General features: G+C 42.5%; 1 protein-coding gene across 12 annotated transcripts in view; it reads left to right on the top strand.

Moving 5' to 3' along the window:
- Positions 1–26,964, top strand: part of LOC138193513 (ankyrin repeat and SAM domain-containing protein 1A) — a 63,438-nt gene that overhangs the window by 5,351 nt on the left and 31,123 nt on the right. For 8 of the 12 annotated variants that reach the window (XR_011177872.1, XM_069141620.1, XM_069141628.1 and 5 more), the window contains exons 2-14: positions 6,596–6,679; positions 6,914–7,070; positions 7,925–7,987; positions 17,557–17,853; positions 18,493–18,568; positions 18,678–18,779; positions 18,872–18,958; positions 19,142–19,311; positions 19,814–19,864; positions 20,488–20,614; positions 21,436–21,479; positions 22,181–22,274; positions 26,093–26,562. Coding sequence is in view for 10 of the 12 variants with exons in the window: in XM_069141620.1 (XP_068997721.1) it covers positions 6,596–6,679; positions 6,914–7,070; positions 7,925–7,987; positions 17,557–17,853; positions 18,493–18,568; positions 18,678–18,779; positions 18,872–18,958; positions 19,142–19,311; positions 19,814–19,864; positions 20,488–20,614; positions 21,436–21,479; positions 22,181–22,274; positions 26,093–26,562 (1,822 nt within the window). In the remaining 2 variants the exon portion in view is untranslated. The remainder of the gene's footprint in view (positions 1–6,595; positions 6,680–6,913; positions 7,071–7,924; positions 7,988–17,556; positions 17,854–18,492; positions 18,569–18,677; positions 18,780–18,871; positions 18,959–19,141; positions 19,312–19,813; positions 19,865–20,487; positions 20,615–21,435; positions 21,480–22,180; positions 22,275–26,092; positions 26,563–26,964) is intronic. The other 4 variants (XR_011177873.1, XM_069141619.1, XM_069141621.1 and 1 more) reach the window with 3 other exon arrangements.

Here is a 26,964-nt window from a genome sequence, read left to right as displayed (position 1 = left end):
TTGTTTATGTAAACTCTATTTCACCTCACTTACTCCAAACCTTATAATAACAAACGGACAAATGGAAAAGATAAGGTTACTGAGGTGGTGGTCTCTGTTTTGAACCCATTTATAGAAAAGGGGGTCACCACGGCGACCAGAGGCATCAGGGCATGTCCTTCTCGTACATGTAGGCCTACATGTGTTTGCTTTTTGCTTGCAGCCCCCGACTCCAGACATTTTCATCCATCTGGCTTGCTGGCTGGCGTCTTCCTTTCTCTCCCACTCTGCTGCTCTCAGCAATCCTCTTGCCCACCTGCTGGGCCCACGCCAACCCTCACTCCACCTTCAGACTTCAAACATGTTGCACTTGGAACCTGAGTGACGGTGCTATTGCCGTCCGTGTGTTGACACAGGCAGTAAAGTAGCCCGCATCTTTTTCTTTTTTCTATGCTGTTTTTGCAAACTGGATAAAATAAACCCAACAAAGTAGTCTGTAATTGATTAGCCTTAGCATGACTAAGCAGATTGGCAACAGACCGTAACTGTGAAACACTTGTAAACACAGCATATTATGTTTTAATAAGAGGGCACAGAAAACGATTGTTGTGCCCAATTTAAAGACTGACTTTGGTGCTGACTTTTGTGAGAAAACGAAACATTCAACAGAATCTTCGGCCACGTGAACTAGATCGCACAGAAGTTCTATTTCAAGATGTGGGTTGTCAGCGTAACTGAAAATAACTGCCCATCCATCCGGCAAGATTTTAGCTGAACACGAGCTCGCTCTTCCTTTGCAGAAGGCTCGGAGGATGCCAGTGTGAACAGTCAGATTTGTTTGCGGCAGCATCTGCTGTGAAATCAGCGTGGGAAATTGTCGAAGGACAGGCTGTGATTGAATGTGCTCTCCTTGTTTCCTCGCTCCATCGGATTCTCCCTTATTTGTTTTTCTTCTTTCCTTCTACATTCATCCCACCTTTTCAGACTGCCGCCAGCATTTTTCATGCCCATCATCTTGATTCTGCTGGACCCCATTGGACCGCTCTTTGAACACAGTCTCTGGGTACATGCAGTTTATTCACACAGTTGCACTGTGACATTCTCACTATGGTGTGTTTATGAGCCATGAAAACTCAATCAGGATTTGACTTTAATGTGCTCTCCAACTGCAATGAGAAATGAACTGCTGTATCTCTTGTGGCACTAAAACAAGAGTCATGAGTCTCAGTGGCCTTTTGGGATTTTTTTTTATTGTCACATTCTGCATTTCTTAGCATTTTCTGAAATGGGGAAGACTAACAATTTATTTGTTTTTGCGAGCATCTTAACTCAAAAATTCAGCAATAACCATCTAAAGTCCACTGTATTGATGCTAGCAGCATGGCTCTATGGATGGTAATGTCAGCCGAGGGATCAGCAACAACTACTGTAACCATTATCAATACAATTTTTTTTACAAACATTCATAGGGCTCTCACGATCATGACATTTAAGTTGGTGATTAATTGTCATTCAGATAATTGCTATTGATGATTTAATTGTCTTTTTCTGTTCATTATATTCCACTATTATAGTATATGACTTATGAAGATGATCCTTTTACTGGCGCTGAATATTGGAACATATAAATTAAAAATACATTTCTCTTTCTCTTTCTCGTTTTTTAAATAAGATTTTAATGTCTGTCATAAATTCAATATGTGAAATCATTTACTGAAATATACACATAATTTACTGACAATCACAGGTACCATTAATCAAAATAACCAATGTACTCTCATGAGTCATTAAACCATAGCAGAAAAAGGGACGCAGCGAGAAGATGTCATTAAAGAGCAGCAGTCAAACCTCAAATGGGGAAAAACGATGTGGAAATAGTGATGAAAATATGGATTTTCTTTTATTTTCATCTGGCTGTTTTTATGCAGATAAATAGAAAATCATTGTGGCCACTCAAACAACCACAATCAATGATTGTAATAATGTTATAATTGTGACAGCCCTAGACATTCATAGTTATTAGAGGATATCTGCCATTGAATTTAGCGATCCTCTGACTTTTCCTGGATCACGACCACCAAATTACCATTTACGAGTGAAGTATTGCAGAAATTATTGACATCTGGTTCAGATACTCATGTCTCCCTCAGGAGTACAGTGTCATAGGGCGGCTGGCACGGCTGCAATTTTTGCTGCAATTAAATATGGTTTCATCAGGAGCTCTAGAAAATTAAATGGTCAAAAGCTTAAACTACGTGATCAAGAAATTCTTTTGACAAGTAGTTTTAAGACCTGTTGAAGCCTTTTCTTCACACTGTCATGTTTTTGAAGTTTGTTTTGTTCTACCTAACTCGCTGCTTCCGAGTCATCGACGTGCTCTCCTTTAATCTGGCCTGTAACGACCTTTATGATGTACGACTTAATTACCGTCAGAGTGCTTCAGTCCTAACATGGTATTTTGACAGAGTTCTTTGCTCATTAAGTCATTGAGTGTAGTCCTCAGCTGGCACTGGGGACTCTGGCAGGTACTTGAGTCTCTGCTGAGGAGATGATGCTCAGGTTGAGTGTTTGGCAGCAGGGCATCTGGTTGCTGCACCCGCCAGCAGTACGCATAATTAAGCCCAATTTCCCTGACGGTGGCTGACATGCGCCAGTCACTGCTGGGCTCAGTGCCCTGGGCTAGACTAATCCCTGGCAGTGTGGTCACACTGCTAATAGGCTGCAGACAAATCTGTTTATTTGACACTGGGTTCACACCCACCTGGGTTCTTATTTGCTTAAAGCTGCCACAGAATTTTGCCCGGTGTTTTACTCCAGGGCTCCACAAATAAACATTTAATCATATTTTTTATCAGTGGAATTCTTATAAATTTTGGCTTGAGGCTGAAATATTTTTTTTTTACTTTGAGTACCTGGGGTCGTTTTAAAAATGTGGATGCAAACAGTGCATTAAATATAGAATTAGAAATTCTGGTTGGTCTTGATCGTAATATTGGTTTGCATTTAAATTTAGCATGCCTGCTTTTTTTCTGACTGGGGTTAATGAATATGGATTAAATTATAATTATATACTTGATTTATTTATCATTATCTAACTTATACATTCAAACACATTATCTAAGCTTATTTAGTTTAGTTAAGTCACTAGATGTGAGTTTAAAGGTTGAAACCAAACTCCTAACTAAGCTTCCACATTTTGGAAATGACCCTCTTTTTAAATTTCTCTTTAGTATGTGTGACAAATATTAGCAAACTAATGCAGACAGTACATAAAAGAGAGAAAACGTTATTATTATTTGTCGTGTCGTAGTGGCTTGGCTTTGTACAACACAGAATTACAGCCCCCTAGATTCTCTTTCAAACTTCGGCCTCATCCCGCTGATATTCCCTCAGGCAAATTAAGGATTAGCTCGGCCTTTCAAACCGGAATTCCTCAGTCAGTTCCCATGAATGTGCCCCCTCCCAAACCAAATCAACTGGTTTGCCCATCGCAATGCTAGGGGCCCTAAGCCCCATCCCTCACTTAGGTTGGTTGTGAGCCGTAGTAAGAGGATGAAGTGGATTGTCGAGCACCACTCTGACTCATGCCCTTCAGTGCCATGCTGCCAAAATGCTCAGAGGACGCATCACTTCTACTGCGCTTAAAGCTGCTGCTGCAGGCAGCTCTGTTAATAGCGGACCGAAATACTATGACAGTGATAAAATGTAATGAGCACACAACTTCACTCCCTCTGCATGGAGGTGATCTTTATAGGATTAATGAGCAGCCATGTCCCTACTAAGAGCTGTAATATTATGGAAGTAGAGTAAATGTTATTTGAGATGTATTACGGTCCTCTTTATTTATATTTTTTGGTCATGAGGCTGATGTGACACAAGGTTTATGCCTCTGACGTGTCATTGCGATAAGGTCTAAAGACAAAGTCATGATTGATGAGGAGGACTAATGTGCAAAGTCATTATGAATTTGACCTTTTGTTCTAGATTTTGTTTAAAAATTAATGACAAGTGCTGATAACTGAACTTCCAATACTTTTATGACACCAACAGCATTTTTACAATGCAACCAAATTTTGAAACCAGGGCTACATACACACTAATTTTTTTTGTTTTGAAATGCATAACATTTACTTCTTTTACAGAGTAAATTTCATCAGCATCAGTGAGCTAATACAGGATTCACCTTACATAGGCTGTGCTGGTGTGGCCCAGCCAGGTAGATAAAATAACTTGGTTTCAACGTTGTTAAATCTTTCATTAGAGCACCTTATTCCTCTCTTTTCAGACTAATTTTCAGTCACATGCCTGCCTGAGTTGCAGCGACTCTCTCCGAGTAGCCAGCTAGCATCTGATAGCCATTCAGCAGACATCTGTAAATTGCAGCTACAGAAAACAACCTAGGTTACACTTTCAATGTAAACAGCATGAAAGCTCAAAAAAGTGTTCACTCAGAAACTGGTCTCCATGTATTGGTACCGGTATATGTATATATATATTTTTTTTTAATGATACCCTGCCTTATTGGGAATCCTTGAAATATGTCTGATGATGCATCTGACTTAATATAGCTCAATCTTGCAATGGTTTTTAACTTAGTATTTTTGGTCAAGCTGGTGAACTGGGATCAAAGGATAAAATAACATTTCCATTACAGAATCCTCGGAGTACAGAATAAGTGATGACGATTTTGTCAGATTCTCCAGTCGTACTTGCTGCTCTATTCATGTTTATGTTAATTTGTATATGGGATTTTTGCTCCAAGCAGTTACATAACTCTTTTATCTGGGACAGCAACTAGAGGTCTGTTTCTGTCTCTGTTTTCCCTTTTGATGTGCTCAGCAGCCATGGACAAGGCAATGTTGCTTTACTCTTTACTACCAATTTGAAATAGACAGGAAACGTATGCGTGTGATTCCTGCAGAGCCGAGATAATCGCTGCTCACATATTTTCCCCCTCTGACAAAAAACGATCAGTTCCCAGCATTTCCTCCCACCACATTTTCCCGCTGTAGTATTTCACCCCAGCCCTGCTCTTGATGTCCCATGACTTCATGGCTGCCTGACTCGGTAAGATGAAGCCTGCTGTAAGATACAAACAGCTTAGGTTATGAGCAGTAGGATGGTGGATCTGTGTGTGTCTGGGCTCTGTCAGGCTCATTGTTCTGCAGGCTATAGAGCCCTCCAAGACACTTATTTAATGAGACGGCTCTGACTGTGTAATTGCAGGCTGCTCTGAGAGCTATTATAGGAGATGTATTTTAGGGGGGCAAAACAGCCATTACTGCGGCAAAAACGAGCCGCGTGAGTGGAGCAAAGTCACACACTCGAAGTGAGGACACTGAGCATCCTTCTGTCATCACCTTCGACACACTGATTATGTTATGGATCCGTTCCAAAAGTGTCAGTGAATGTGTGTAACTCCCGGAGCCGGTATTTTAACTTAAATAAAAATAAAACAGCCCTTGCTGCTCTTCCTATCCCTGCTTCTCTCCGAAGGCTTCATTCATCAAAGTTATTTGCTTGCATCAAAATCCAGGTCAGTAATTATTTATGGAGCTATCTGACTGTCAATTCAGTATTTTCCATCGGTTTTGAGACAGTTTTCTATTATAAATCAAAAGTAAAATTGTAAAAGAAAAAGGCAACAAAAATATTCTCATCTCTTAAAAAAAATTAAAAAAAAAAAAAAAAACCCTCCTCCATTTATCATTGATTCTCTGTGAGGCCCAACTGTTTTGCTCCAATTCTCTTTCTGTATGGCAAATGACTCTGGTCTCAGATATGTGGTTCACCAGTGCTGGGATTTCCTATTCACATGATTTATTTACGATGTGTTATGGTCTTTCAGGGAGCCTCACATCCCGTCCTGGCACTGTCTCACCAGACATCCTTTAGCTTCTTAAATTACTCCCTCCATCCTTCTTTACTGCCCCCTTCTACCATCGCTCTCCTCCCTCCTCACCACAGCGCTCTCTGCAAATTAAAATAAACAAACCAATCTGAGCTGAGCTGACAGCTGAGTTTGACTCAAATGAAAGAGAGTGCTGAACAAATGCTGGCCTTTCCTTACACTTTTACCCCCTCTTCGCCTTTTGGCTGCATCCCAGTGCTTCGTTTGTTGTTTGTTAAGTAGAATAACAAAAGCCTGTCCGGGCTGCCAGGACCTGACCCAGAACACAGAGTTACTGTCAACTAGATGTAATTAGCTCATCTTAGCTGCTGCTCGCTGGTGATGGTGCCTCTTTCACTTGCTGGTTTTTCTGCTGTTGTCGCAGTGCTTCTTCATCTCACATGTTTCTCTTGAGAGAGAGTGTGTGAAGGTGCACCCCCACCTGTATGTGCTGTAGGTGGGGGTGGGGTGTGATGTGAACAGCCGGTGTGAGCGACTGCAGCCCTGAGACAGCAATCAGAACAGAGTCAGTCACACCCTCAGTTAGAGACTTCACAGAGGGGCAGGCAGGGTTGGTTTGTTGTTGTTGTGGTGGTGGTGGTTGTTGTGTGTGTGTGTGTGTGTGTGTGTGTGTGTGTGTGTGTGTGTGTGTCTGTGTGTGTGTGTGTGTGTGTGTGTTTTGTGTTGCTGGTGTTATGGAAGCCTAACAATCATTTCTACTCTTAGCAGCATCTGGAGAGGCCCCAATGTGAATTGTGTGGACAGCACTGGATACACCCCCCTGCACCACGCCGCCCTCAATGGACACAGGTACATGAGTGACGTATAAACTTTGAGATTTGGGAGAAATGCCCGTGTTGCAGCCTGTTTCAGCTACTCTGTTTACGCTCCGCTATAAACGAGGTCTGCCCTCGCAGACAGTCGTCCCTCGGGGGTAAGATGAAGCTATTGATTGGCTGTTTGCTCGGGCTGTGTGTATTTATTAGTGCGGTTTGGACTGTTGGCATTTTTCTGACCCGACTTGCCCCCTTCATTCATCTGCAGCGACGTGGTGGAGGCGCTGCTACGAAACGAGGCCTTGACCAACATCGCAGACAACAAGGGCTGCTACCCTCTTCATCTGGCTGCATGGAAGGGAGACGAGCACATCGTAAAACTTCTCATTCACCAAGGACCTTCACACCCCAAACTCAACGAGCAGGTTTGACACCGAGTTTCCTCCTCTGCGTTAGTGTGCACGTGTTCATTTTGGTCACTTTTGCAGTCTTACCATGCTGTTAATTTCTTCAGTCGAAAAATGACGTCAGTACTACAATGATTTGTTCTTCAATTTGTTTGCGTTTTTCAACATATTTGTTTCTCCAGCAGACAAATTAAGACCGTGTGGTCGAGTCGTAGCCCTCTTTTATACCGATGACACTTTACTTCTCCGTAAATTTAATCTCTTGTAGTGTGATAAGAGCAGTTCTAGGAAAGAGGTCAGTTTTAGTAACAAAATGCTGCATAGAGATCTTTCAATTGCAAGTCCTAGCTCAGCATGGCATGCTATATATTTGAACAAGACGAATGTCAGAACGAAAGCTACTAGTGTGCATTAACCTCAGTGCATCGTGAGTCTTGACTTCTCCTTTGATAATGTGATACTCGAAGTGCTTTGACGCTGCGCTATGATGAGAAGTGCTCGTTTCCTCTAACCATTTGAACCGTTTTAACACTTTATGTTTGATAGTCTGTTTGGTTGCTTCCTGCACACACATGCTGCAGACAGAAACCATCCCGTCCCGTTTGGCATGAGGAGAAATGACCCATGATGAGCTTCTTACATGTAATCAGATTTGATTGAACAAGCCACTTTCAGAAAAAGTCAACTCGATGAAGGAGTCTCATTCTGTGTCATTTCTCCCTGCCTGTTCATGACATCTGACTGTTCATTAACTCAACTCAGATTTTTGTTCTCCTTTTTTATTTAGTTTGACTCATTTGTGATCATCACTCATTCGTTCATTGCTTGTCTGAAACAAAACCATCCACCTATCTTCTCTCCCCTCCTCCCAGAGCTGTGTAGACCCTAAAGAATTCAAACGCTGGGGGCCCTTTGACCCCTATATTAATGCCAAGGTGTGTACACAGTGCTGCTGAAGACAACATTTCCTTTTTGAAGTGCTTCTTTGCTTTTTTGCCGTGTAGTTTTGCTGTGCTTGGGTTTGCTTTGCTGCTGCTGCTGCTGCTGCTGCTGCTGCTGATGCTTGCGGGGTCTCTCTGCTGCAGAGACACAGGGACGCTTTTAATTTTGCTCGCTATCAGTACATCTCCGCTGTCTGGCTTTCTACCCATGTTCGCTTGCGATGTCCAATTTTATCGAGATGTTATGTTTAACGTAGGCAACACTGCATTACAACAAGACCTCTATTGCATTGCTACATGTTACAGAATTGCTGCGAAAGCCCTTTGATGAGGATCAGGAATTAATTAGGCTTTGGGTGTAAAGTTTAGAAAATGACTTTCCCTTTAGGGGCTACTGTTGGTGATCTGTTAGTCTTTCTCTTCTCGGTGAGAAAAATGGAGTGAATTTGACCCAAAGGAAAACTTTTACAGCCTGAAGCAGAACAGTTGTCGGCGCCACACATCCAGCTGTGGGGGGAAATATTGGCTCATGCAAAGCACACCATCCTTTAAATCTGTAACAACCAAAGTTTTACTCCATCGTTCAACAGTGGAAGGCTGAAAGAAGAAGTAGCTTACAAGAAGTCTTCTGTTAAACCCGCCACTAGCACGCAGCACTGTTGGCTACTGGATACTGCTGGATTGTGTAATGATGCAAAATGAGTATCTAATGGATGAATTGTGCAGTATTGCAACTAATAGATATTTTTATTATAGAAGAATTAATATTTTTTTCAATTGCTACATAAATCATATACCCTCAAAATGCATGAATGATGAATAATCATCACAAGGTACCTTCATCCGATTTGCCCTATAGCCACAAACCCAAAATATTCAACTTATAATAGTACACATAGGAGAAAATCACAAACGATAAGCTCACAGCGTGGCTCCAAGAATGGAGTCTTGACTGGAATTTCTCAAAACCTTTTAATTGATTGGCATGACGTTTTGTACAGATGTTCATGGTGTCCCAGAGGATGACCCCTAACAACCTTGATGATGACCTGAATTTTCCTCTTTCACCAGTTTTTCCCCTCATTATTAAAAAATAACTTGGCATCTACTATACACTCTGACATTCATGGTTTTCAGACTTCTTTGCTAGGCCCATGATTTTTCCTCAGGAGCCAACATGAGGTTGGGATTTTTTTTTAAATTTTTTTTTATTTTTTATTGAAATGTTACAACAGATGGATTGTCATGACATTTGTTGAAATCTTCATGAGGATAAATAAAAATGACTTTGATCCTCTTTTTTTTTTTATCTAGAGCTGTCATCAGGCCATAATTTCAATATGTCTAATACTTTGGTTTATGATCAAATACCTAAAAAACAAATGATGCTCCCATTAAGGTATCTATTGTCTTTTAGTGTTAATCAGCAAAAGTTAAGTACTAAGACTGGGCAATATATCGATATTATAGAAATACTGTGATATGAGACTAGATGTCATGTTTGATTTTGGATCTTGTAAGAGCTTTGATATTTAATAAGTGTTCTCTTTTCCTTTTCATAGTCCACATTACCAGAGTGACCTCATTTTTTTTTTTAAATTACCAGACTCTTCCAGCTGATCTATTTTTTTTGCCTTTACCTACTTAGTCATTATATCCACATTACTGAGGATTATTTATGAAAAAAAAAAAAAATCTCATTGTGACGTTGATATTGAGGTATTTGCTTGAAAATATTGCTCTGCCCCTCAAAATAAATCCTCATAGGGTTATTAAAAATCACGAAATTATTTTCTGCTGCTTGAATATTAACCCACAACAGATGTCGGTACTATTGGGTATTTTTTTCACCTGCTGTTCATAGATGCACAGGTTACAAACCAGGAAGATTAGATTACAAGTTACAAACACAAGATTTCAATATTTCAGCACATCCTTTTTGCATCCAGCTGCCCAGGGAAGCCCCAGTCACAGTGTCTCTACACGAGGAGGACGGCAGAGCTGCAGAGCCGACTGTGTCTCTGACAGTGTCGCCCTCTCAGTTAGTGCAGCGAACAGTGTGAACATGCTGGTCGCTCTGTGATTTGATTATCTGCAGGCAGAGCTGGAAACCCACCCGGGCCTGTAGATAAAGCTGCGCACTATTTTTGTACATTGTCACATTTTCCCTGGACTAATCTTCTTAGTGTTTGGATGGGAAGGCTGGCTTTCTTTAGTGCTGCTATATATCAGACTGAATTATCCTGCAACGGTTGCATTTGTCTTGCTGTTTGTTTTAAATTAAGTCCGTTTGATGGATTTCACATTAAGTCCTGTGCTCTGCTGAAATTTTGAATGATGTCTAAATGTAAACACTTTTGGGATAGTTCGGGTGCCACTACCTGGTCATGAAGCTGAATAATTGATGCCTTTTTATGAATAAATCAGAATCGTGGATGCTGTCTGGGTGCTCTGGCCCTGACTGTGGTCACGGTTGATGGCATCATGTGACTGAGTGGGCGAGGTACATCCTGCCTCCCCTCTCATCACACTCCAGGACCAGAGCGCCATCTCATGAGGAGGAGGATGGGAGGTTTTCAGTGTACCAGTCTCTTTGCATCAGCATCAAAGAGAGATTGCCATGCCATGCTTGTCTGTGTGAGTGTGTAAATGGGTGGATGAACTCCTTCCTCCTCCTACCTCCCAGCTTGCTCTACTGAGGGGAGGAAGAGGTGGCACGTTGTCATAGTAACAGTGTCACTGCTTATTGGTCCTATAGTGGTGGTGAGTGACCCAGTGAGGAGATGCTGTGTTCGTGTAAGGTGCGAGATGAGGTTTTCCAGGGCTCATGGGGGACTTACAACTTCAGAGGTCCACTTCAGGGACACTCAAGAAATCAGCCTGGGCTGGGTCCAGGTTTCTGCCCTCCTGGTCCAGGAAGCCAGCCAGACTGATGTTTATTCATTAAAACCACTGCGCTCTCTCCTACTGATCGTGTCCTCTGTGGGTTGGCCACTTTGATGATGTTTCAGACGCCTCAGCAGGGGAGCTGCGACCACAAACCACAGGACCTGACCTAGGTCAACTCTGCCGCCCCTTGACTACGAGCATTACACAGTTTTAAACATCCTGTTCTAGCAGTGTCGTAAAAACAGTTTTAGGCTCTGGAGCTAAAACTAATGACGAGTTAATCAACAGGAAATTAATCAGTAACTATTTGAGGCTGAAACTAATGATAATTCACATTATTCATTAGTCAGATTATTTCCTAGAATAACACACTATTCTTTTGATCTATTTATTTTTGGCCTTCGAACTGTTGATTGTCGGACAAAAACAAAGAACATTAGACATGTACATTTTGCAAGACATCTAATCCTTTTCACTATTTTGTGACATTGTAGGGATGAAATAATTAATGCACTAATTAATAATAGACAGGCAGGAGGTGGATGTTCATCTTAAAACACTAATCAGCATCACAAAAAAATAATATTTGATACAGTACAACATTTTCCAATACATTGTTGATAGAAACCCACCTACCAGAGAACCTGCATGCAGTGTGCATTGAATCATTTTCATCACTGACCTATTTTTTGGTTAATTACCATGTTTTCTGTATATTACACCAGAATAAGCCGTAGCCTTTGGTCTGCCCAGACTCGTATCACGGAACCACTTACCAAGCCTCCATCCTCTTATATAGGTCACACGTCTAATACAATATATGTTGGCCATTTCCAACCCCGGTTCAGATGCACTGTACGTGACCCTGCATACACTCAGATATATTAAAACCTAAGCTCAAGAAAGCTTAAATAGATGACATTTAAAGAAGATATGACTGAAATATTTTGCCTTTTGCAGATTTGAGCTCAGAGCGTAAGCAGAAAGGAAATGGTCTCTCAGGTTTGTCCCTCTGTCAGCTCTCAAAAAGGCTGACAGGGACAAGTTTCTGATGGCAGATGCAGAAGTAATTTCTCTGACTTGGCCACTTCATTATCAAGTAGAGCAGAGTTTCCTTTCCTTCCTGGCGACATAAAGTTTGCAGTCAGACATCACGCTCATGTATCCCCTCTGTCTGTCACTTCGGTGTCCAGCTCTCGCCTCCTCAACACGTCATTGTCCCTGCTCTTACCTTCTGCTCCCTGCTCGTCCTCCAGGACTCGCTCTTGTCTCTGTCATGGCAGGAAGAGGTGGGAGCATCATTGAAGAGCCCCTGAGGGATCATCTTGTTATTTAACAGAAGGATTTCTCCATTGTCATGCTTTCATATTTGCAGATTTCAGGGTGTGTATTCTATTGGAGGAGTTTGTTACTTGAGGAGGAGAAACAGTATCTGCTATAATGTCTTAAAGGGTTTTAAATTATGCAGTTTAGAAAGTGTGTCCCATTTAATAAAGTCGAATATGGAGGGCAAACTAATCTTTCCTGTAAAATGGGGGAAAAGTCGACTGCACAGAGAATTACAATCTATGGCAGGAAGCCAGTTAGACATCCATCTCATTATAGCACTGCAAGGCCTGTTTACTCTGGAATGCGTGACAGTGTTCACATAAAAATCCATTATGAAAGCCAGCTTTTATGTTATTGTTGCGGTGCATTTAATGAGAAGAATACTTTGGGAATTCAGATTACAGAGCCCCTGACAAATGGAGAAAAATATCACAGCTGCTACAAACAATTAGCTCTCACTATGAATTAATCTGTCAATTAATTTTGTAATAAAATAGTAGGAAATGGAAAAGAAAAATGGTCCACAGTACAAAGTGGCATCCTTTAGATCGCTTGTTCTTCTGATCAACAGCCCTAAACCTAAATATATTAAATTTATGATCATTTAGGTGATAGAAAAGCTTAATAAATTATTGAAATGACTATAAAAAACAATCCTTATAGTTATGGACAAATATTAAACATTAAAACACTACAAAATGGCCTCTTATCGGCATATAGAGAGTATTACATAATGTTATAAATTATTTATTTAATGTTTATATAGTGCTTGTAACTACTAAAGCGGTTTGGGCAGCGGGAGGTCACCCACAAAATTTTAAAAAGAGATTATATAATTAATAGCTGAAAAATACATTTCTGAAACTTTGTTGATTGTTGATGACTCGTAGAAACAGAAAATGTTGTAGGAAACCCTGTTGTGAATGCACACGAGCTCGCAGTATTTCAGGTTGTGACAACGGACACTGGCATGCGTGGAGCACAGGCAGACCTTTGGGATACTAGCTGCAACAGCTGCTCAGCCCAACCCTCCACCACCACCACCACCCACCACTATTACTACCACTACTACCAGGGGCCAGGCTGACGTAACCGCTGCCTCGCTCTGCTGCCATCCTGCGCGTCACGTGCCAGAGGTCGCTAGTCAAACCGTGTTACCGTCTCCCAGCCCCAGGTTGTGAGAATCATAACATCCTCCTCTCCCTCTGCCGCCCTGTGTCTTGTTCCCCCTCTCGTCTCAGGACGTTGTGTAGCATGAGAACACAATGGATATAATCTCCAGATGTTCTTGGTTAAGTCGGGGTTTATCAATCAGCAGCAGACAGCAGTGGAGATCTTAATCTCTTCTTGTTTGACATGTACTGAGGTCTAAATCAGGATGAGGTTTTTATGATGTCTGCAGCTCCGCAGTAAAGACAGGATTTTCATAAAAACTTGTACTGTCCAGGAAGTCTGAGCTGTGCCATATGAATTCTAATCAGTTTCCCGGTAAGGCTGCCAGTCATCGCTACCATTTTGCGCAACAGCCCTCAGAGCTCTGTCTTGTTAATACATGATTGTTTGAGTGCTCACGTGGCCTGCGCTCGCACAGAGGAGATAAAACCGATCGTGGACTTTACACAGTGAAATATCATGCAGGAACCCACTGAGTCCCTCTTATACAACAATATGAAACTGTTCCACCAAATATTACAAATTAACTTAGAGCAGCAGTGTTTTCAAGTGGGACTGTGTTTGCTGCATAGCAATCAGTCTGCTAAAATAAGTTTGAAACCAGGCTACCCATTTTTAGTTTCGCTTCTGCCATGTTTGCTCTCTTCTGATTGCATTAATAGGAGAATGTTTTTAAGTCTTGCATGTGAATATTAATGCAACCCCTGTGCTGTGCAGAAACTGTGGAGTAGATTGAGTTTTAAATAGCTGGTTTTCTAGTTGTGGCTTGTTTTCATCAGCGTGATCCTTCCATGGTTAATAAATAAATTTGTGTAAATTTTTCCCAAATCAGGAAGCACTACACTACAAGAGCTCAAACAGTGTATATATATATATATATATATATATATATATGTTATTCAGGTACAGCAAACTCTGAAGGTGTGTGCTTGTGGCCGCGCATAGTTGTAATACCCTATATTACACAGGACTCATTTTGACCCATAAACATGCTGGACTTAATTTGCTCCGTCTATATGCTGCATGTTCTCCACGTAAATCACATTAATTAGAGTTAAAGCATAAAGGTTTGGTTCATAATTTACACATGCTCCTGATTTTCAGCCAACGGGATAAACCTTTATACCCAGGAGGAAAGTAGATTCGATTTTACAAATAGGGCACATATTCAAAAGCTAAAATCAAAAGACGGACTCCAGTCAAAACACAAGTGTTGAAGGTTTTTGAGAGTTCCTGGACCCAGCAGTGGAAGGCCTCTGTGTGAGTAACATGCTGAGCAGTGCTGACATCAAAGGAGGCGCGGCTCTGTTTCATTGCTGCTCGTTGCCTATCAGTGAGTCAAACGGTTGGTCGGCCATGTTTAACACGATCAGATGCTGGCTGACACATTGCTACAGTGGGCTGACCGCCATGCTGTCAGGGGAGACACTTGGCATCAACATGAGCGCAAGCTCTTTGTCAAATAGGTGCATTTTGGTGCATTCTAGTTTAATATTGTGAGAAAAAGATTCATGTTTCACCCCATCCGGCCTGTTTTTACAGTCGGTTCTTGGGTGATTTCATTGCGGTGACGCACAACTCTCTCGCTCCCCAGCTGGCCGGAGCTGTGTTGCATGTCATACTCCAGCTTCTCCCTGTGTTTCCTGTCTTTATCTCCACTGCGGCAATCACATAAAGGCAAAACATTATTTCACGCTAGATTTACTTGGATTACTATTGAGGCAGCAGACCTGCACGTTTGAGGAGGTGAATCATGCTGATATAATCACAGCATGTACGCTCGCTTGCTTAAGTCATCTAAATACTCAGAGTAAATCTGTGACAAGTGCTTGATGGTGCATCACAGATGAAAGACGGCACGCTCTTTTCACGGGGGGATCCGGCCTTTTCTGCGTGAGCACGCATATGTGTGTACATTTGAGTTTGTTTAAAAACCAAAGACGAGTATACACAAATCACAAATCCAGCTAAAGAAACCACCCATGCAGCAAAAACCGAGGTCTGTTTTGTGTACTTCTCAGAGAAAGGATTGTTTGAAGCTGTTTTACATTTGTTTTGTTCTGTTTAGTTCACCCAAGAGAAGTTTTTTTTTTTTTTTCTCTTCTTGCCTCTGTGTCCACTCTTTTGATCGGCAGGTGCCGTTTTGTTTCCCTCGGCTCCACCTCCTGTGTCTCTGCTCAAGCTGTGACCTGCTTTGGCAGCAGAGTACAATACTCTCTCTCTCTCTTTCTCCGAGTCTCCGCTCTAACAATGAAGGAGATACCTGCTGATCCCATCTGGCGCCAGGTCTTTGTTAAAGTATCAGTGACACCTGTCTTGAAGTGCCCCGTTGCCCCCCCCCCCCCCCCCCCCCCCCCCCCCCTCCACACCACATCCTGTCTTCAGTGGCACAGCTGGCATGTTCCTCTGGGAATCACCCAGCCTGGCATCATTGCGTGTCCATGTGGGGGCTTCTCACACCAACTGTCAGTCCATTGTGGGTGGCTCTGTGCGGCTGGAATGACTGACTCTCTGAGCATGTGGCTCCACAATAGCTAGCATTTTCTGCCACACCCATCTGTTCTTGGTATTTTAACAGAGCCAGAGAGCTATGTGGTTAAACAGGTCTGCTATTCCTGTTTACTTTTGTTACTCACAGATTTACTGTTCTATCACACTTCCGGAGACTGAGAACAATGATTGCAAAAGATCTTTGTATTTGAATTTACTTCTGTTCCTCATTCCTTAGCTAAAAACCCAGTAGCACAGTCCTGTCTTATGGCTGCCCATGTTATCATTGTGTGACTTGTTTTGAATTGGTTAGCTCTGATAGTTTGACTCCAGGATTGCAGCGTCCGCCCCCTGCTGGCTGCTTGTGGTAGAGATCTTCAGCAGTGTTGGAAGTTCTCTGATGTCTAATAGTCATTGATCTTGTTACTGGATGTGAGTCATTAGATCCAATAAGCACTAGTAACTGAGTTTATGTTGTAATTACTGCTTTTAATTGCTGTTGTTTTTTTTTGTTGCTTTTGTGCTAGTATGTTTTTCTAAAAATGCAGATTTTCAAAAATATGGCTAAATGTTAAGTGACAAAGGATTAATTACTGTAATGTGAACATGAAGGACACCAATCCATTAGTGTCTACTCATAAGAAGTCATCTCCTTAGTCTTTCCTCTGAGTTCCAGTCAATTAGTGGCAATAATGCACAGAAACATTTATTTAAATGTTCTGTTGGCCTGTTCCGCATCTTCTGCTCTGAAACACAGGCCATTAATATCACATACATGTAGTCATTGTGATTTCTAGTATTAAAACAATTAGTCAGTTAATTAGTTGCTGATGGAAAGAAAATTCATCTGCAACTATTTCTATAATCAGGTAATGCTTTTTTGTTTGCATTTCTGCATTATATATAACTATAATCTGAATATATTTGAGTTTTGGACTCTTGGCCAGACAAAACAAGGTAATTGATGACCTTTGGTTTTGGGAAATTATTATGGCATTTTCTTACAACTTTTTGTCATTTCCTATAATATTACATCATAATTGTCAGATAACTGGCAATACATTTTTTTTTTCAAATAAAGATTTTTTTTTTAATTTCATGTATCTTTTTCAGTGAATATAGAAACACAGCAGTCACAGTGTAGCATTTTCATTATTTGAAAACACTACACTAATCTTTTCCTCGGTTTTTAGTACATTCTAAATTTCACATGATTGTTGTCGCTCTATGACATCGGTGCATTCTGACCTCTTGTTAAGGTGCTCCATGTCTCTGCTAATTCCCCACCTGCCTGTCTATCTCAGCTATCTCCCTGCTGCCCCTGGCGCTCAGTGCCATCCAAACACCTGTCCTCATTAGTCCATGCATGTCTTCCAGTCCTCCACCCTGCGACGGCCCCTCTCTGCCAGTTAATACCCCCCCGGCCTCACTTTGTGCTTCTTCATTGTTGGTGCTTTTTCATGACCTTGTAATCTGCGAGTGTGGTGGGCTCTGATTGGTTTACTCTGACAAATACTTCATTGAGGCATTCTTTCTCATTAGCATCATTTATACGATTCAACCGTCTTCATTCTATCCTGTTCTCCTTTATTTCATCTATTTTTTTAGTTTTTTTTTGACTTCCTGTGTCTTTGTCGGCGATTTTCCAAGCTGCCTCTCACCCAGATCTCGACCCCCAACAGAACAATGACAACGAGACGCCGCTGCACTGTGCCGCCCAGTACGGCCACTCCCAGGTGGTGCGGCTGTTGCTGGAGGAGCTCACTGATCCCACCATGAGGAACAACAAGTTCGAGACTCCACTGGACCTGGCCGCGCTGTACGGCCGCCTGGAGGTGGTCAAGCTGCTGCTCATCGCTCACCCCAACCTGCTCAGCTGCAACACCAAGAAGCACACACCCTTGCATCTGGCCTCTCGGAACGGACACTTGTCTGTGGTGGAGGTGCTACTGGACGCCGGCATGGACATCAACTATGAGGTGTGTTTATGTTTCTATATACGTGTCTATACGGATGTATGTTAACCTAAAAGCCTCTGTTTACAAGTGTTTCTTAAAATACTGCAATGGCCTACATCTTGTGGGGTGACTTAATCTGTTCTTGCAGCACTTCCTCTGTTACTTCCTTCTAAAGCTATGAGATTAAACAGAAAAAGTCTTAAACTCTCAGTTTGCAAAGTCAGAGCTTGCGTTGCTCCCCCTGGTGGACCTTGTGGCTCTGACTCTTCATCAAACTGTGCCACCCATCTGTCTGGAGATGCCCCTCCCGTTGCTCTGTCCTCCTTTTGTCTGTATGAAGGGTGTGAAGTCTATTCGGTATCCTTCAGGCTCTGCATCCTGCAGGTTTCAATTAGCGTGGCCCTGTGAGCTAGAAAACGATCTGCTTTGTTTCCTCATCCACATAATTATCAGTAAAGAAGTGGACCACGCGGCGGTCATAAATCCTGTGGGTGCAGGAAGCGGACGTCTGCTGATTTAACTAAGTCTGATTCATCCGGAAAGTGTAGAAGAAAATACAGATGAGCTTTAATTTTCATAATAATCACATTTGTTTCCTGTGTGAATGTATGTTCTCTCTTTGTCTCATCTCTGGATGTTTTTTGTTTTTTTCGTGCTCAGACGGAGAAAGGCAGTGCCCTCCACGAAGCAGCTTTGTTTGGGAAGGCAGATGTGGTTCAGAAACTTCTCAGTGCAGGTCAGACCTCAGCGCCACACAAGCAACGTTTATCGCACTTCTTGCTTCATGAAGTACATATATCCACACAAAGCTGCCCGTACTGAGTGTTCCTGTTGTCGTTTGTCAGGTATCGATGTGAACATCGTCAACCAGAAGGGCCTGACAGCGCTGGACACTGTCAAGGACATGCCCTCTCAGAAGAGCAGACAGATAGTTGCTCTCATCCTCGGTAAAGACTAAATGTGGTTGGAGAGCTGAAATAGAAAGTATCCTCTTGATATCACATTTGACTGCTACAATGCAATCTCCTGTTTGTTACAGGTCACATGACTGGAAAACCTCCTGACATTGACCTCCCGCCTCCACCATTCCCTCCACCTCGGGAGAGTCCCAGTCCACGCAAAAAGGGTAATATTTACCAGATGTCCAAAGTTAGAAATGTTGTGTGTTTGTACAGTAAGCAGGAATTCAATCTACAGGAGAAACACTGAGCAGGAAAGGGCAAAGGGAATTTATTATTCACTTTTTAAATTCAGAATTTGTTTACCTTGTTTGTGTTTGCGCCTGTATTCATTGTGACCTGTGCGATAGGTGACATGGAGAAGATGAGTGAGTTGATCTCGGGGCTGGCCCCGAGGCCCGAGGAGGAGAGCCCGTACGAAGCTCTGTTTGAAGCCACTTCATGCCACTCTTTGGACAGCCTCACCAGTGGAAAGTCCTCTGACAGAGACTCGGGACGGCCTGATAGTGAAGCTGGCAAGGTGAGCTGTAGTTTGAACTAAAACCCTCACACACAAACATACACTCAGGACAGAGAGTTTTGCCGTGTCCAAATGACTTCCCTTATTACACTAATGAATTGTGCGCTCGCATGTTAGAACTTACTTATGTTAAGTACTTACTTGTGTAGTACTTGAATTTTGACGGGATAGTGTTGTCTTAAACTGCACACTACTCTTTTGAATTGACCAGAAATAAGAGCAGCATGTGAATATATCATTTTTTGGACCGTTTCAAGTGCATCATCCGCGTTCTTGTAGTGCACTGCATGTTGCTGTACTTGACAGCAGTATATAAGTGTGCCATTTGCAGCATCAGTCACAGGTTGAAATGCAGAACTCCCACTAGAGGGAGATAGTGCTCCTCTCTGCATATGTCAGGGGCACGAAACCTTACTGTTGAGTTGGTTTATGTTGCATTTCTTAACACTGGATGATTAGCAACTGTCGATTTATTACATCTTGTATTCCTGAACATTTACAGAAAGATCGCCTGGTCCACTCATCACATCCTGGTCCTGGTCATGAGGAGGAGGTGAGCTCAGAGATGAGGCACTAAGTTCACAAAGCCTTGAGAAACATTTGCAGTCTAGCAGTAGATTCTCACATTAATAATTTTTAGCAGTTCATAGTAAGACTACCTTTAAAAGTGAACTCCTCTGAAAGGTTGAAACATGGTTTGTCAGTACAATGACACAGAGGCTGTTGGGAAGTTATTATCTGTCAATGAGAACGCCGTTTCTTTTTAGCCGCGACCCCTTTTCAAGACTGTTCTCTTTACGGCCGCTGCTCAATTCAAATGAATTCTTAATAAATATTCAGCTGAGTGCGGCATGGGGTGCGGGCAGTGGGGGCGTGAAAGGAGAAGTGAAGTGGAAAAGGAGTGAAGGCAAAGTCAGAGAACCTGTCTGGTCTAAACTGTGGCTGACCACTGAGGATGAATTGTGGAAGCAACATTAATTTGTTGTTTTTTTTTATTTTATTTTTTAACCAGAATATTTTCCAGTTTTCCATTTATTTTCTTCGCTGAAAGAGACACTGGGATCATAAAGTATAACCAGCTATGAATACTAAACAAGTCATTGCAATGTAAAATACGTTTTCTTCTTTACCTTCTCTCCCTCCTCTGCTCTCTTTTCTTTTTTCCATCTATACTAGGCCCTCTATACTAGTAGCAGTATTGATGAGAGAGGAGAGCCAGTGGAGGAGGATCACACGTACGAGTTGTTGCTGACTGCACAGACCAAAGTCCCACCGCCCAGCCAGGAGTCCCAATCCCTCAAAGGTAAATGTGGGCTTTTAGTATAATCCGAAGAGAAGAAGTAATTGGAGGAAAAAGTTTACTTTTCCAGTAGTTTTTTAAATATTATAAAAGCTATAAGCTATAAGAAACATTCCCGGTTAAACCACCCTCACTTTACCTCTTTGTAAATCATGTGATCCTTTCCTGGCTTGATTTTAGCAGAACTGGTTCAAATCTGGCTTCAATCCCTCTTTTTTATTGTCTGAACACAACAAAACCTGAATGCATTCCTGTCCACACACGGTCAACCCTCTCCTTTAACTGTGTGTACATCAGCAGACCCTCCTTGGTCGTGGCTGCTGAATGGCACTGCATGTAATTGGATTAAATGGGATTAAATTAGGAGGCCATTTTGATTCTTAGCTGTTGATGTAGATGTTTTAAAACCGTCCCCCCAGGACCCTTCGGCTTGATAAAAACCATTTGAAAACGTCACTGAGCTGGAAGGGTTGGAGCATAATCACTGATGTCGTCATACCTCCCAGATGTGGATAAATGTTAGAAAAAAGGAATTCTTCTTTTACTGCAACTCTTAAATTGGACAGAAATGTTAAATGATTTGTTTTTCATCTGTTTTAAAACTGCTTCATCATGTCTGCACACTCCGGCAGGAAGATTAATCTGAAATCTGTCTGACACGGAGACCGATAATGTCGCCATGCATAATACATGATTTTATGATACATTACTTTCACATTCTCAGCGTAATGTCTCTCTTGACAATCAGAACTGGCGATAGATTGTCTGAATGGACCGAGATAATCCTTCATCTGTCCTAACTGTTTTGTTCTCTTTCTCCTCAGATGAGAATACCACAACACAGTCTTCCAACAGTGTCCTACCTCAGGTACATATAACACTCTTTCTCTAATCTCATACATCTACATTTTTAAACCCCCTGCATTAAAGAATAGGTTTGATTTTTGTTTCATTTGTAAAGTTTGAGTTGCACAAAAAGCCATATTAATGGAGTTTAGACAGTCTCCCAAATGTAATTTGAATGTGGCGCATTACCATATGACCACAGCACCTTATGTAATAAAATGATGCTCTCTTCGCCGTCACCGATTGAGTCATATGTCAGCAGAAGGCAGAAGTCATCTTAAAATGGCCCCCATAACCGTGTGTCTTTGTTAACCTGCTAGCTCTGTTTATTGCCAACATCTTATTTTATTGCCTTTTCATATCTGTCATCCAGTTAGCAGCTTTTTATTATCGCTGCCACCCACCTACAACCCCACCTGCTGCCCACAATTTCAGCTCATTTTAAATTCCTATTGAATTAGCTGTGCTTCTCAGCTGCATGATGATCATAAATGAGCAGCGTGACGTCATCTGTGCTTTAATCTGCAGTCACATTATGGCTGATGTAAGCAAACCTGCTCTGGCTAGCTGGATAATTAGTCTGGATTATTAATTGGCTAATTGAGCCACAGCGGACACCAACAAGATTGTCTGATAACACAGCAGGAAATGTTAGCGTGGTAAGTTGGGATTGGTAGCTGTGAGTAAACTCAAGCTGTTGCTCATCTTCTCGTCCCACTATAGCGTAAACCCTCTGCCCCGAACGACCTCAGAGCCCCCAGCAAGACGAAAGACAGTCTGCACCCTCCTAGACGGCCGGGTCCTCAGGCAGAAGGAGGTGAGTGAGATCACTGTCCTCACATTTTGGTTACCTAATAAGGTACAACGACCGCTGCTGGTGACGCCTTGAGGGCAGGGAAAGATGGAGTGGACATATCAGACTTAAAAAAAAATCACAAGCCAGGCATGTCAATGAAACAGGAGACATGCATTTGAGTTTGATGCATTCGAGATGGCCCGGCTTGGATTAGCGCTGCCAGGGAATGCTCGATTGGCATTCTCGGGCAGCGCGGCGGATTTGGCTTGACGGGAGGAGGCTGATTGACATTCTTTGGCAAGTGGGCAAGACTCGTTTCACTGCCAATATGAAACTGAATTCTTGATCAGATTGTGACATTCCTATCTCAGATCCACATCCCAGCTTTAAGCTGGATATGCCACGTCATCCAGTCAAGCATGGAGCGGAGATGAGGAGCAGGGCTGCTGGGGTTTTGCTGACTCGCATACAGACATCTTCATTGAATAAATAGATTTTTGGAGCATGTTTGCAAAACAAACTGAGGAAAAAAAAGCTAGGTAGGCATGTTGAGCGGAGTATTGTTGTGTGTTTTCAGGCTGTTTTTTTTTAAAGTAGCTGCTAAAGTGGGCAAAAGTTTTATTTTTATTTTTTTTAAAAAGAAAACTGTGGAGCTGCAGCAGCACCACTGTTACAGGTCTCACTTAACAAATCTATCAGTATGAGAACTCTTTGATCTTAGTAGAACGCGGTACAGGGAAAGTGGAAGAGGTGAATCTTCATTGAGCATCTGATTATTAATTTTTTTCTTGTACTTGCTGCTAAAACATTAAGAGGAAACACTTTCAGCCTCCAATTTAACATATTTAGTGTTTCTATTCCAGGAATAGGATTTAGAGGACTTTGTGCTGATACATAACCTCCTGTGAACAGCTTGGCCCTCAGACGGTTAGCCATAATGAACTTAAACGTTAAACTTTGTAATAATTTTCAACAAGAGCAGAACTCATATCTGTGGAACATATTTTGCAACAAGATTCAAAAATCTGTGACTCACGTTTAACAAGTGTTGTTTGGAGGATGATGTTGTAGGGAGTGAGGGAAATGTGAAACACTTCTTGTAGCCCCTTTTTCCCTTCTTTATCATCTCTGGTGACTCGCGTTTTATTCTCCATTTCTTTTTTTAAAACCACAAAAAACAAAAGTTTGGTTTCTATTTTAAAAAACACTTTGATTCAGGTAAATGTATGTTTCCCATTCTGTATGTTATTTAAACCTGGGAAGCTGGCTGAGCTTAAATGTTAAATTCTGCTCACTTGGAAATTATTTTTATTGTGCCTAAAGTGGTTGGATGTCCGATTCCTTCCCCATGTGTAGACAGTCAGGCACCAAACTGTGGCAGGTGCAGGATATATGCACGATCAGCGATATCATGGGCTTTGTTATCCGTCACAAAGACACTGCTGTTCTCAGCAGGAAAACACTGTTTCCCAACAGATTCCCACTGCTGCGTGGTGTTTTATAGGGTTTCCAGAGGCCATTTCTCACGAGTAGGAACACCCCATGATTCTCCACAGGCTGGGCTTCAGTAGTACTCAGTTATGAGTAGCGATGGGGACTTATTGTTTACCTGCTGCTCATCCAATACAAAGTTTCTGCTCTTCGGAGTGGAAGTGCAGCTTTTACAGTTTCAGTACTCGTGTACTGAATGTTTGTTTTTGAAATGTACACTTGTTTGTGTTGCTGTTATGAACTGCAGTGCAGCAGAGGAACTGCAGCAGATGTATGTCGAGGAGAAACTAACAGACAACATCTGTTCATTTGTAATACAGTCCTTGTGCATGATTTCACATCACGCTATCATATTGTATGAATGTGTAAAGGTGTTGAACATGATCACGTACTGACTTTCAGAACAGGGACGGTTGGTTTCTATTGAGTACTACTGTAAATAGAGGTGTTTGATTACGTGCTTTATTGTAAATGTCCACATGTCCAAAAGATGGTTTTCAGTTCTTTATTGATATTCTGCAGTACATGACCCAGAGTTCAAATGTTTTTGAATCTCGAATAAAAACAGCTGATTTTTCCACAAACAGAACATAACTTGACTTTGGACTGCATCGACGGTGGAGTGACAGCCAGCACTGCTTCTAACAGCGTCTGCAAACCAAACATGACTTCATTAGTGAGATATGGAGCTCTCGCTGCCAAATAAAATACACTCCCACCTCTGCGATGACCTCACCCATCTGTAAGAGCTGCAATAACATCAGGTTGTGTCTGCGCTCCCTTTCCACCGTCGAGCTGTATGAGTGGGGGGAGGGGGGGGTGCAGTGGTCTGTGGAAGGGTTAACTCCATGTGAGATTGTTGGAACCACACTGATGTGCTCATAGGGCGTTCACACTCCCCAGCTGCCAAGAAGAAGGTGGGAGTTTAGCTGTGATCCTAGCATATGTGTGCAGTATACTCACCCACCCCTTATACCTCTCTCTCACACACACACACACACACACACTTTTCCTATGTGTCTAAGTGGTTAGTAACTTGTGAAAAGGGAGATCAGGGCGTTGTTGGCCCACTCCCTCCACTGCAAATGGACCCCGAAACGGTAATGAGGTAGTTTAGTGAACCGAGTGTAGATTGAACTCTTTCACAGCTTTGCTCTTTTGCGGTTTTCCCTCCTTCAGGGACAGTGTGGCTGCACGTTTAGCGTAAAGCTGTTTGGTGAAGGACAAACAAAAGTGTTGCAACCGACATCTTCTTTCCTGTGGTGTCATTGCCCCAGATTCCCTGTCACCAAACACCCACTGACCCTGTCACCCTGGCAAAGACTGTCCACGCGCACGCGCACGCGCACGCCCGCACCCACACCCACACACACACACACACACACACACACACACACACACACGCACGCACGCACGCACGCACGCACGCACGCACACACTCACTCCTACACCCCTACACCCCTACACCATGTGTCACAGGACTAATTATCAGGAGTCTGACTGCTGGAGGATAGGGTGATTCAAATTTCCATTCCTGAGCCACCATTAAGGTCTAGAATTAGAAGCCTGAACACACAGAGGGCTGCTGGTCACACAGCAGACAACAGCACGCATCACTGCAGTGCAACCGAGGTACAGGCTTGTGTGTTTTTTTCTCCTCAAGCCAAAGCATAGATGACAAGAGGCACCGTCAAGCTGTGGCTTATTTGATTGTGGAAAAGAGGCTTAGGTGGCCGTAATTCCTCCGGGAGCGGGAGGAGGAAAATCTAATTGTTTTTAATTGCACTTGCCATTCAGGCTCATTAAGGAGTTGTGTTCGTTGAAGGAGGCAGCCAGTGTAAGTCTTCACTCCTCCTTGCTGTATATTTTGGCGTGTTTGTTGTCTCCTGTGGCAAGTGCTTGTAATTCATGTGCATGTTAGTGTGAAGGTCTAGTCAGTAACTTGGAGGGGAGTTATAGTGTTATGTAATTTCAAGAAAACAGAGCTAACGTGACTCAAGTGGGCCTGTGAGGAGAAGCTACTTACAGAGATGACTTGCTTTAAATCCCTGTTATAAAATACAGGCAGTCGGGCACCAGCAGGTTGTCGTCAGACGACTACAAGCTGGGTTTGGAATTCAGCTCTTCCTCCAGCCAACATACGCCTTCTCTTTACGCCATCTCTTCTCTCTCCCTCCTTTTCTCTCCGTCACTCCCGGTAGGAAACAATTACAGATCTGTTTCAGGGCTTGTGTGGGTGGTTTCTTATTAGCCCTGCTTTAAGGATCTGCCCCTCAGTTGGAAGTCCACTTTCCAGCCTCACACTTATTTTCTTCACTGATTCCTGTTGCTTTTCTCTCCTTGTCTAGATAACTCGCAGCTCAGCCAGGATCAGGGAGCAGGTGTCCCGGAGCAGTTCACGGGCCTCCTGCACGGATCCTCTCCCGTCTTTGACAGCCAGGAGGAGCCCTTCAGGCTTCCAGGTGTTCTGCCACCCAACCAGGGCCAGCCAGAACAAAGAAAATCTGCCAAAGCAAAAAAGGAAGTAGCAGCAGCTGCACCGGCACCAAGTCGTCCCAGCATGGCCGCCATCCTGACAGACTGTGATCCAAAAGCAATTTATGCGACTGTGAACAAGGAGCCCAGGGACGTAAGGATGCGCCCTCCAGGGGACCTCAAGCTGGCACGCAGCCTCTCCAAGTCTGACTCAGACTTGCTCGTGTCGCCTCCTAGTGAGGAGGAAGGAGGACTGGGAAACCGTAGCGAGTCTGTTTCCAATTGTAGCACTGGCAAGAAGAGGTTGGAGAAATCTCCATCTTTCACCTCAGAATGGGACGAGGTAAGTGTTTACGGTCACCTTACTTAAGACACGAGACACTTTTATTGTGTGTACTGAAGGGTGCTTTAGTCTTTGTTTATAATGTACCAAGCAACACTGCAAACGACAGGTCAATACTGCCTCAATGCGAAAGGTTTTAAAGATGTTTAATATGTTGAAATGCAATAATTGCTTCAATAATTTAACTTTAAGATGTCAAGACAGAAAAGATATTTGATCAAACTTTTCCAAAAAACTTGACACTACAAAATATCCTAAAATACAATTACTAAACATGTAAAAATATACTGAAACTAATTTTAACGAGAACATTGTTTCCAAAAAATTGTCCCAAAACTCAGGAAGCAGATCATTAATATTATGTGCAACGCCTGCATTATATTTGTGCTCTATACAATAATA

Source organism: Embiotoca jacksoni, unplaced genomic scaffold (assembly GCF_022577435.1).
Source record: "Embiotoca jacksoni isolate LCO1_2020_lvr unplaced genomic scaffold, fEmbJac1.0.p SCAF_9, whole genome shotgun sequence".
NCBI classification, from domain to species: Eukaryota; Metazoa; Chordata; class Actinopteri; family Embiotocidae; genus Embiotoca; species Embiotoca jacksoni.
Note: the sequence above shows the minus strand (reverse complement) of the source record. Positions and strands in the feature narration are given on the sequence as shown.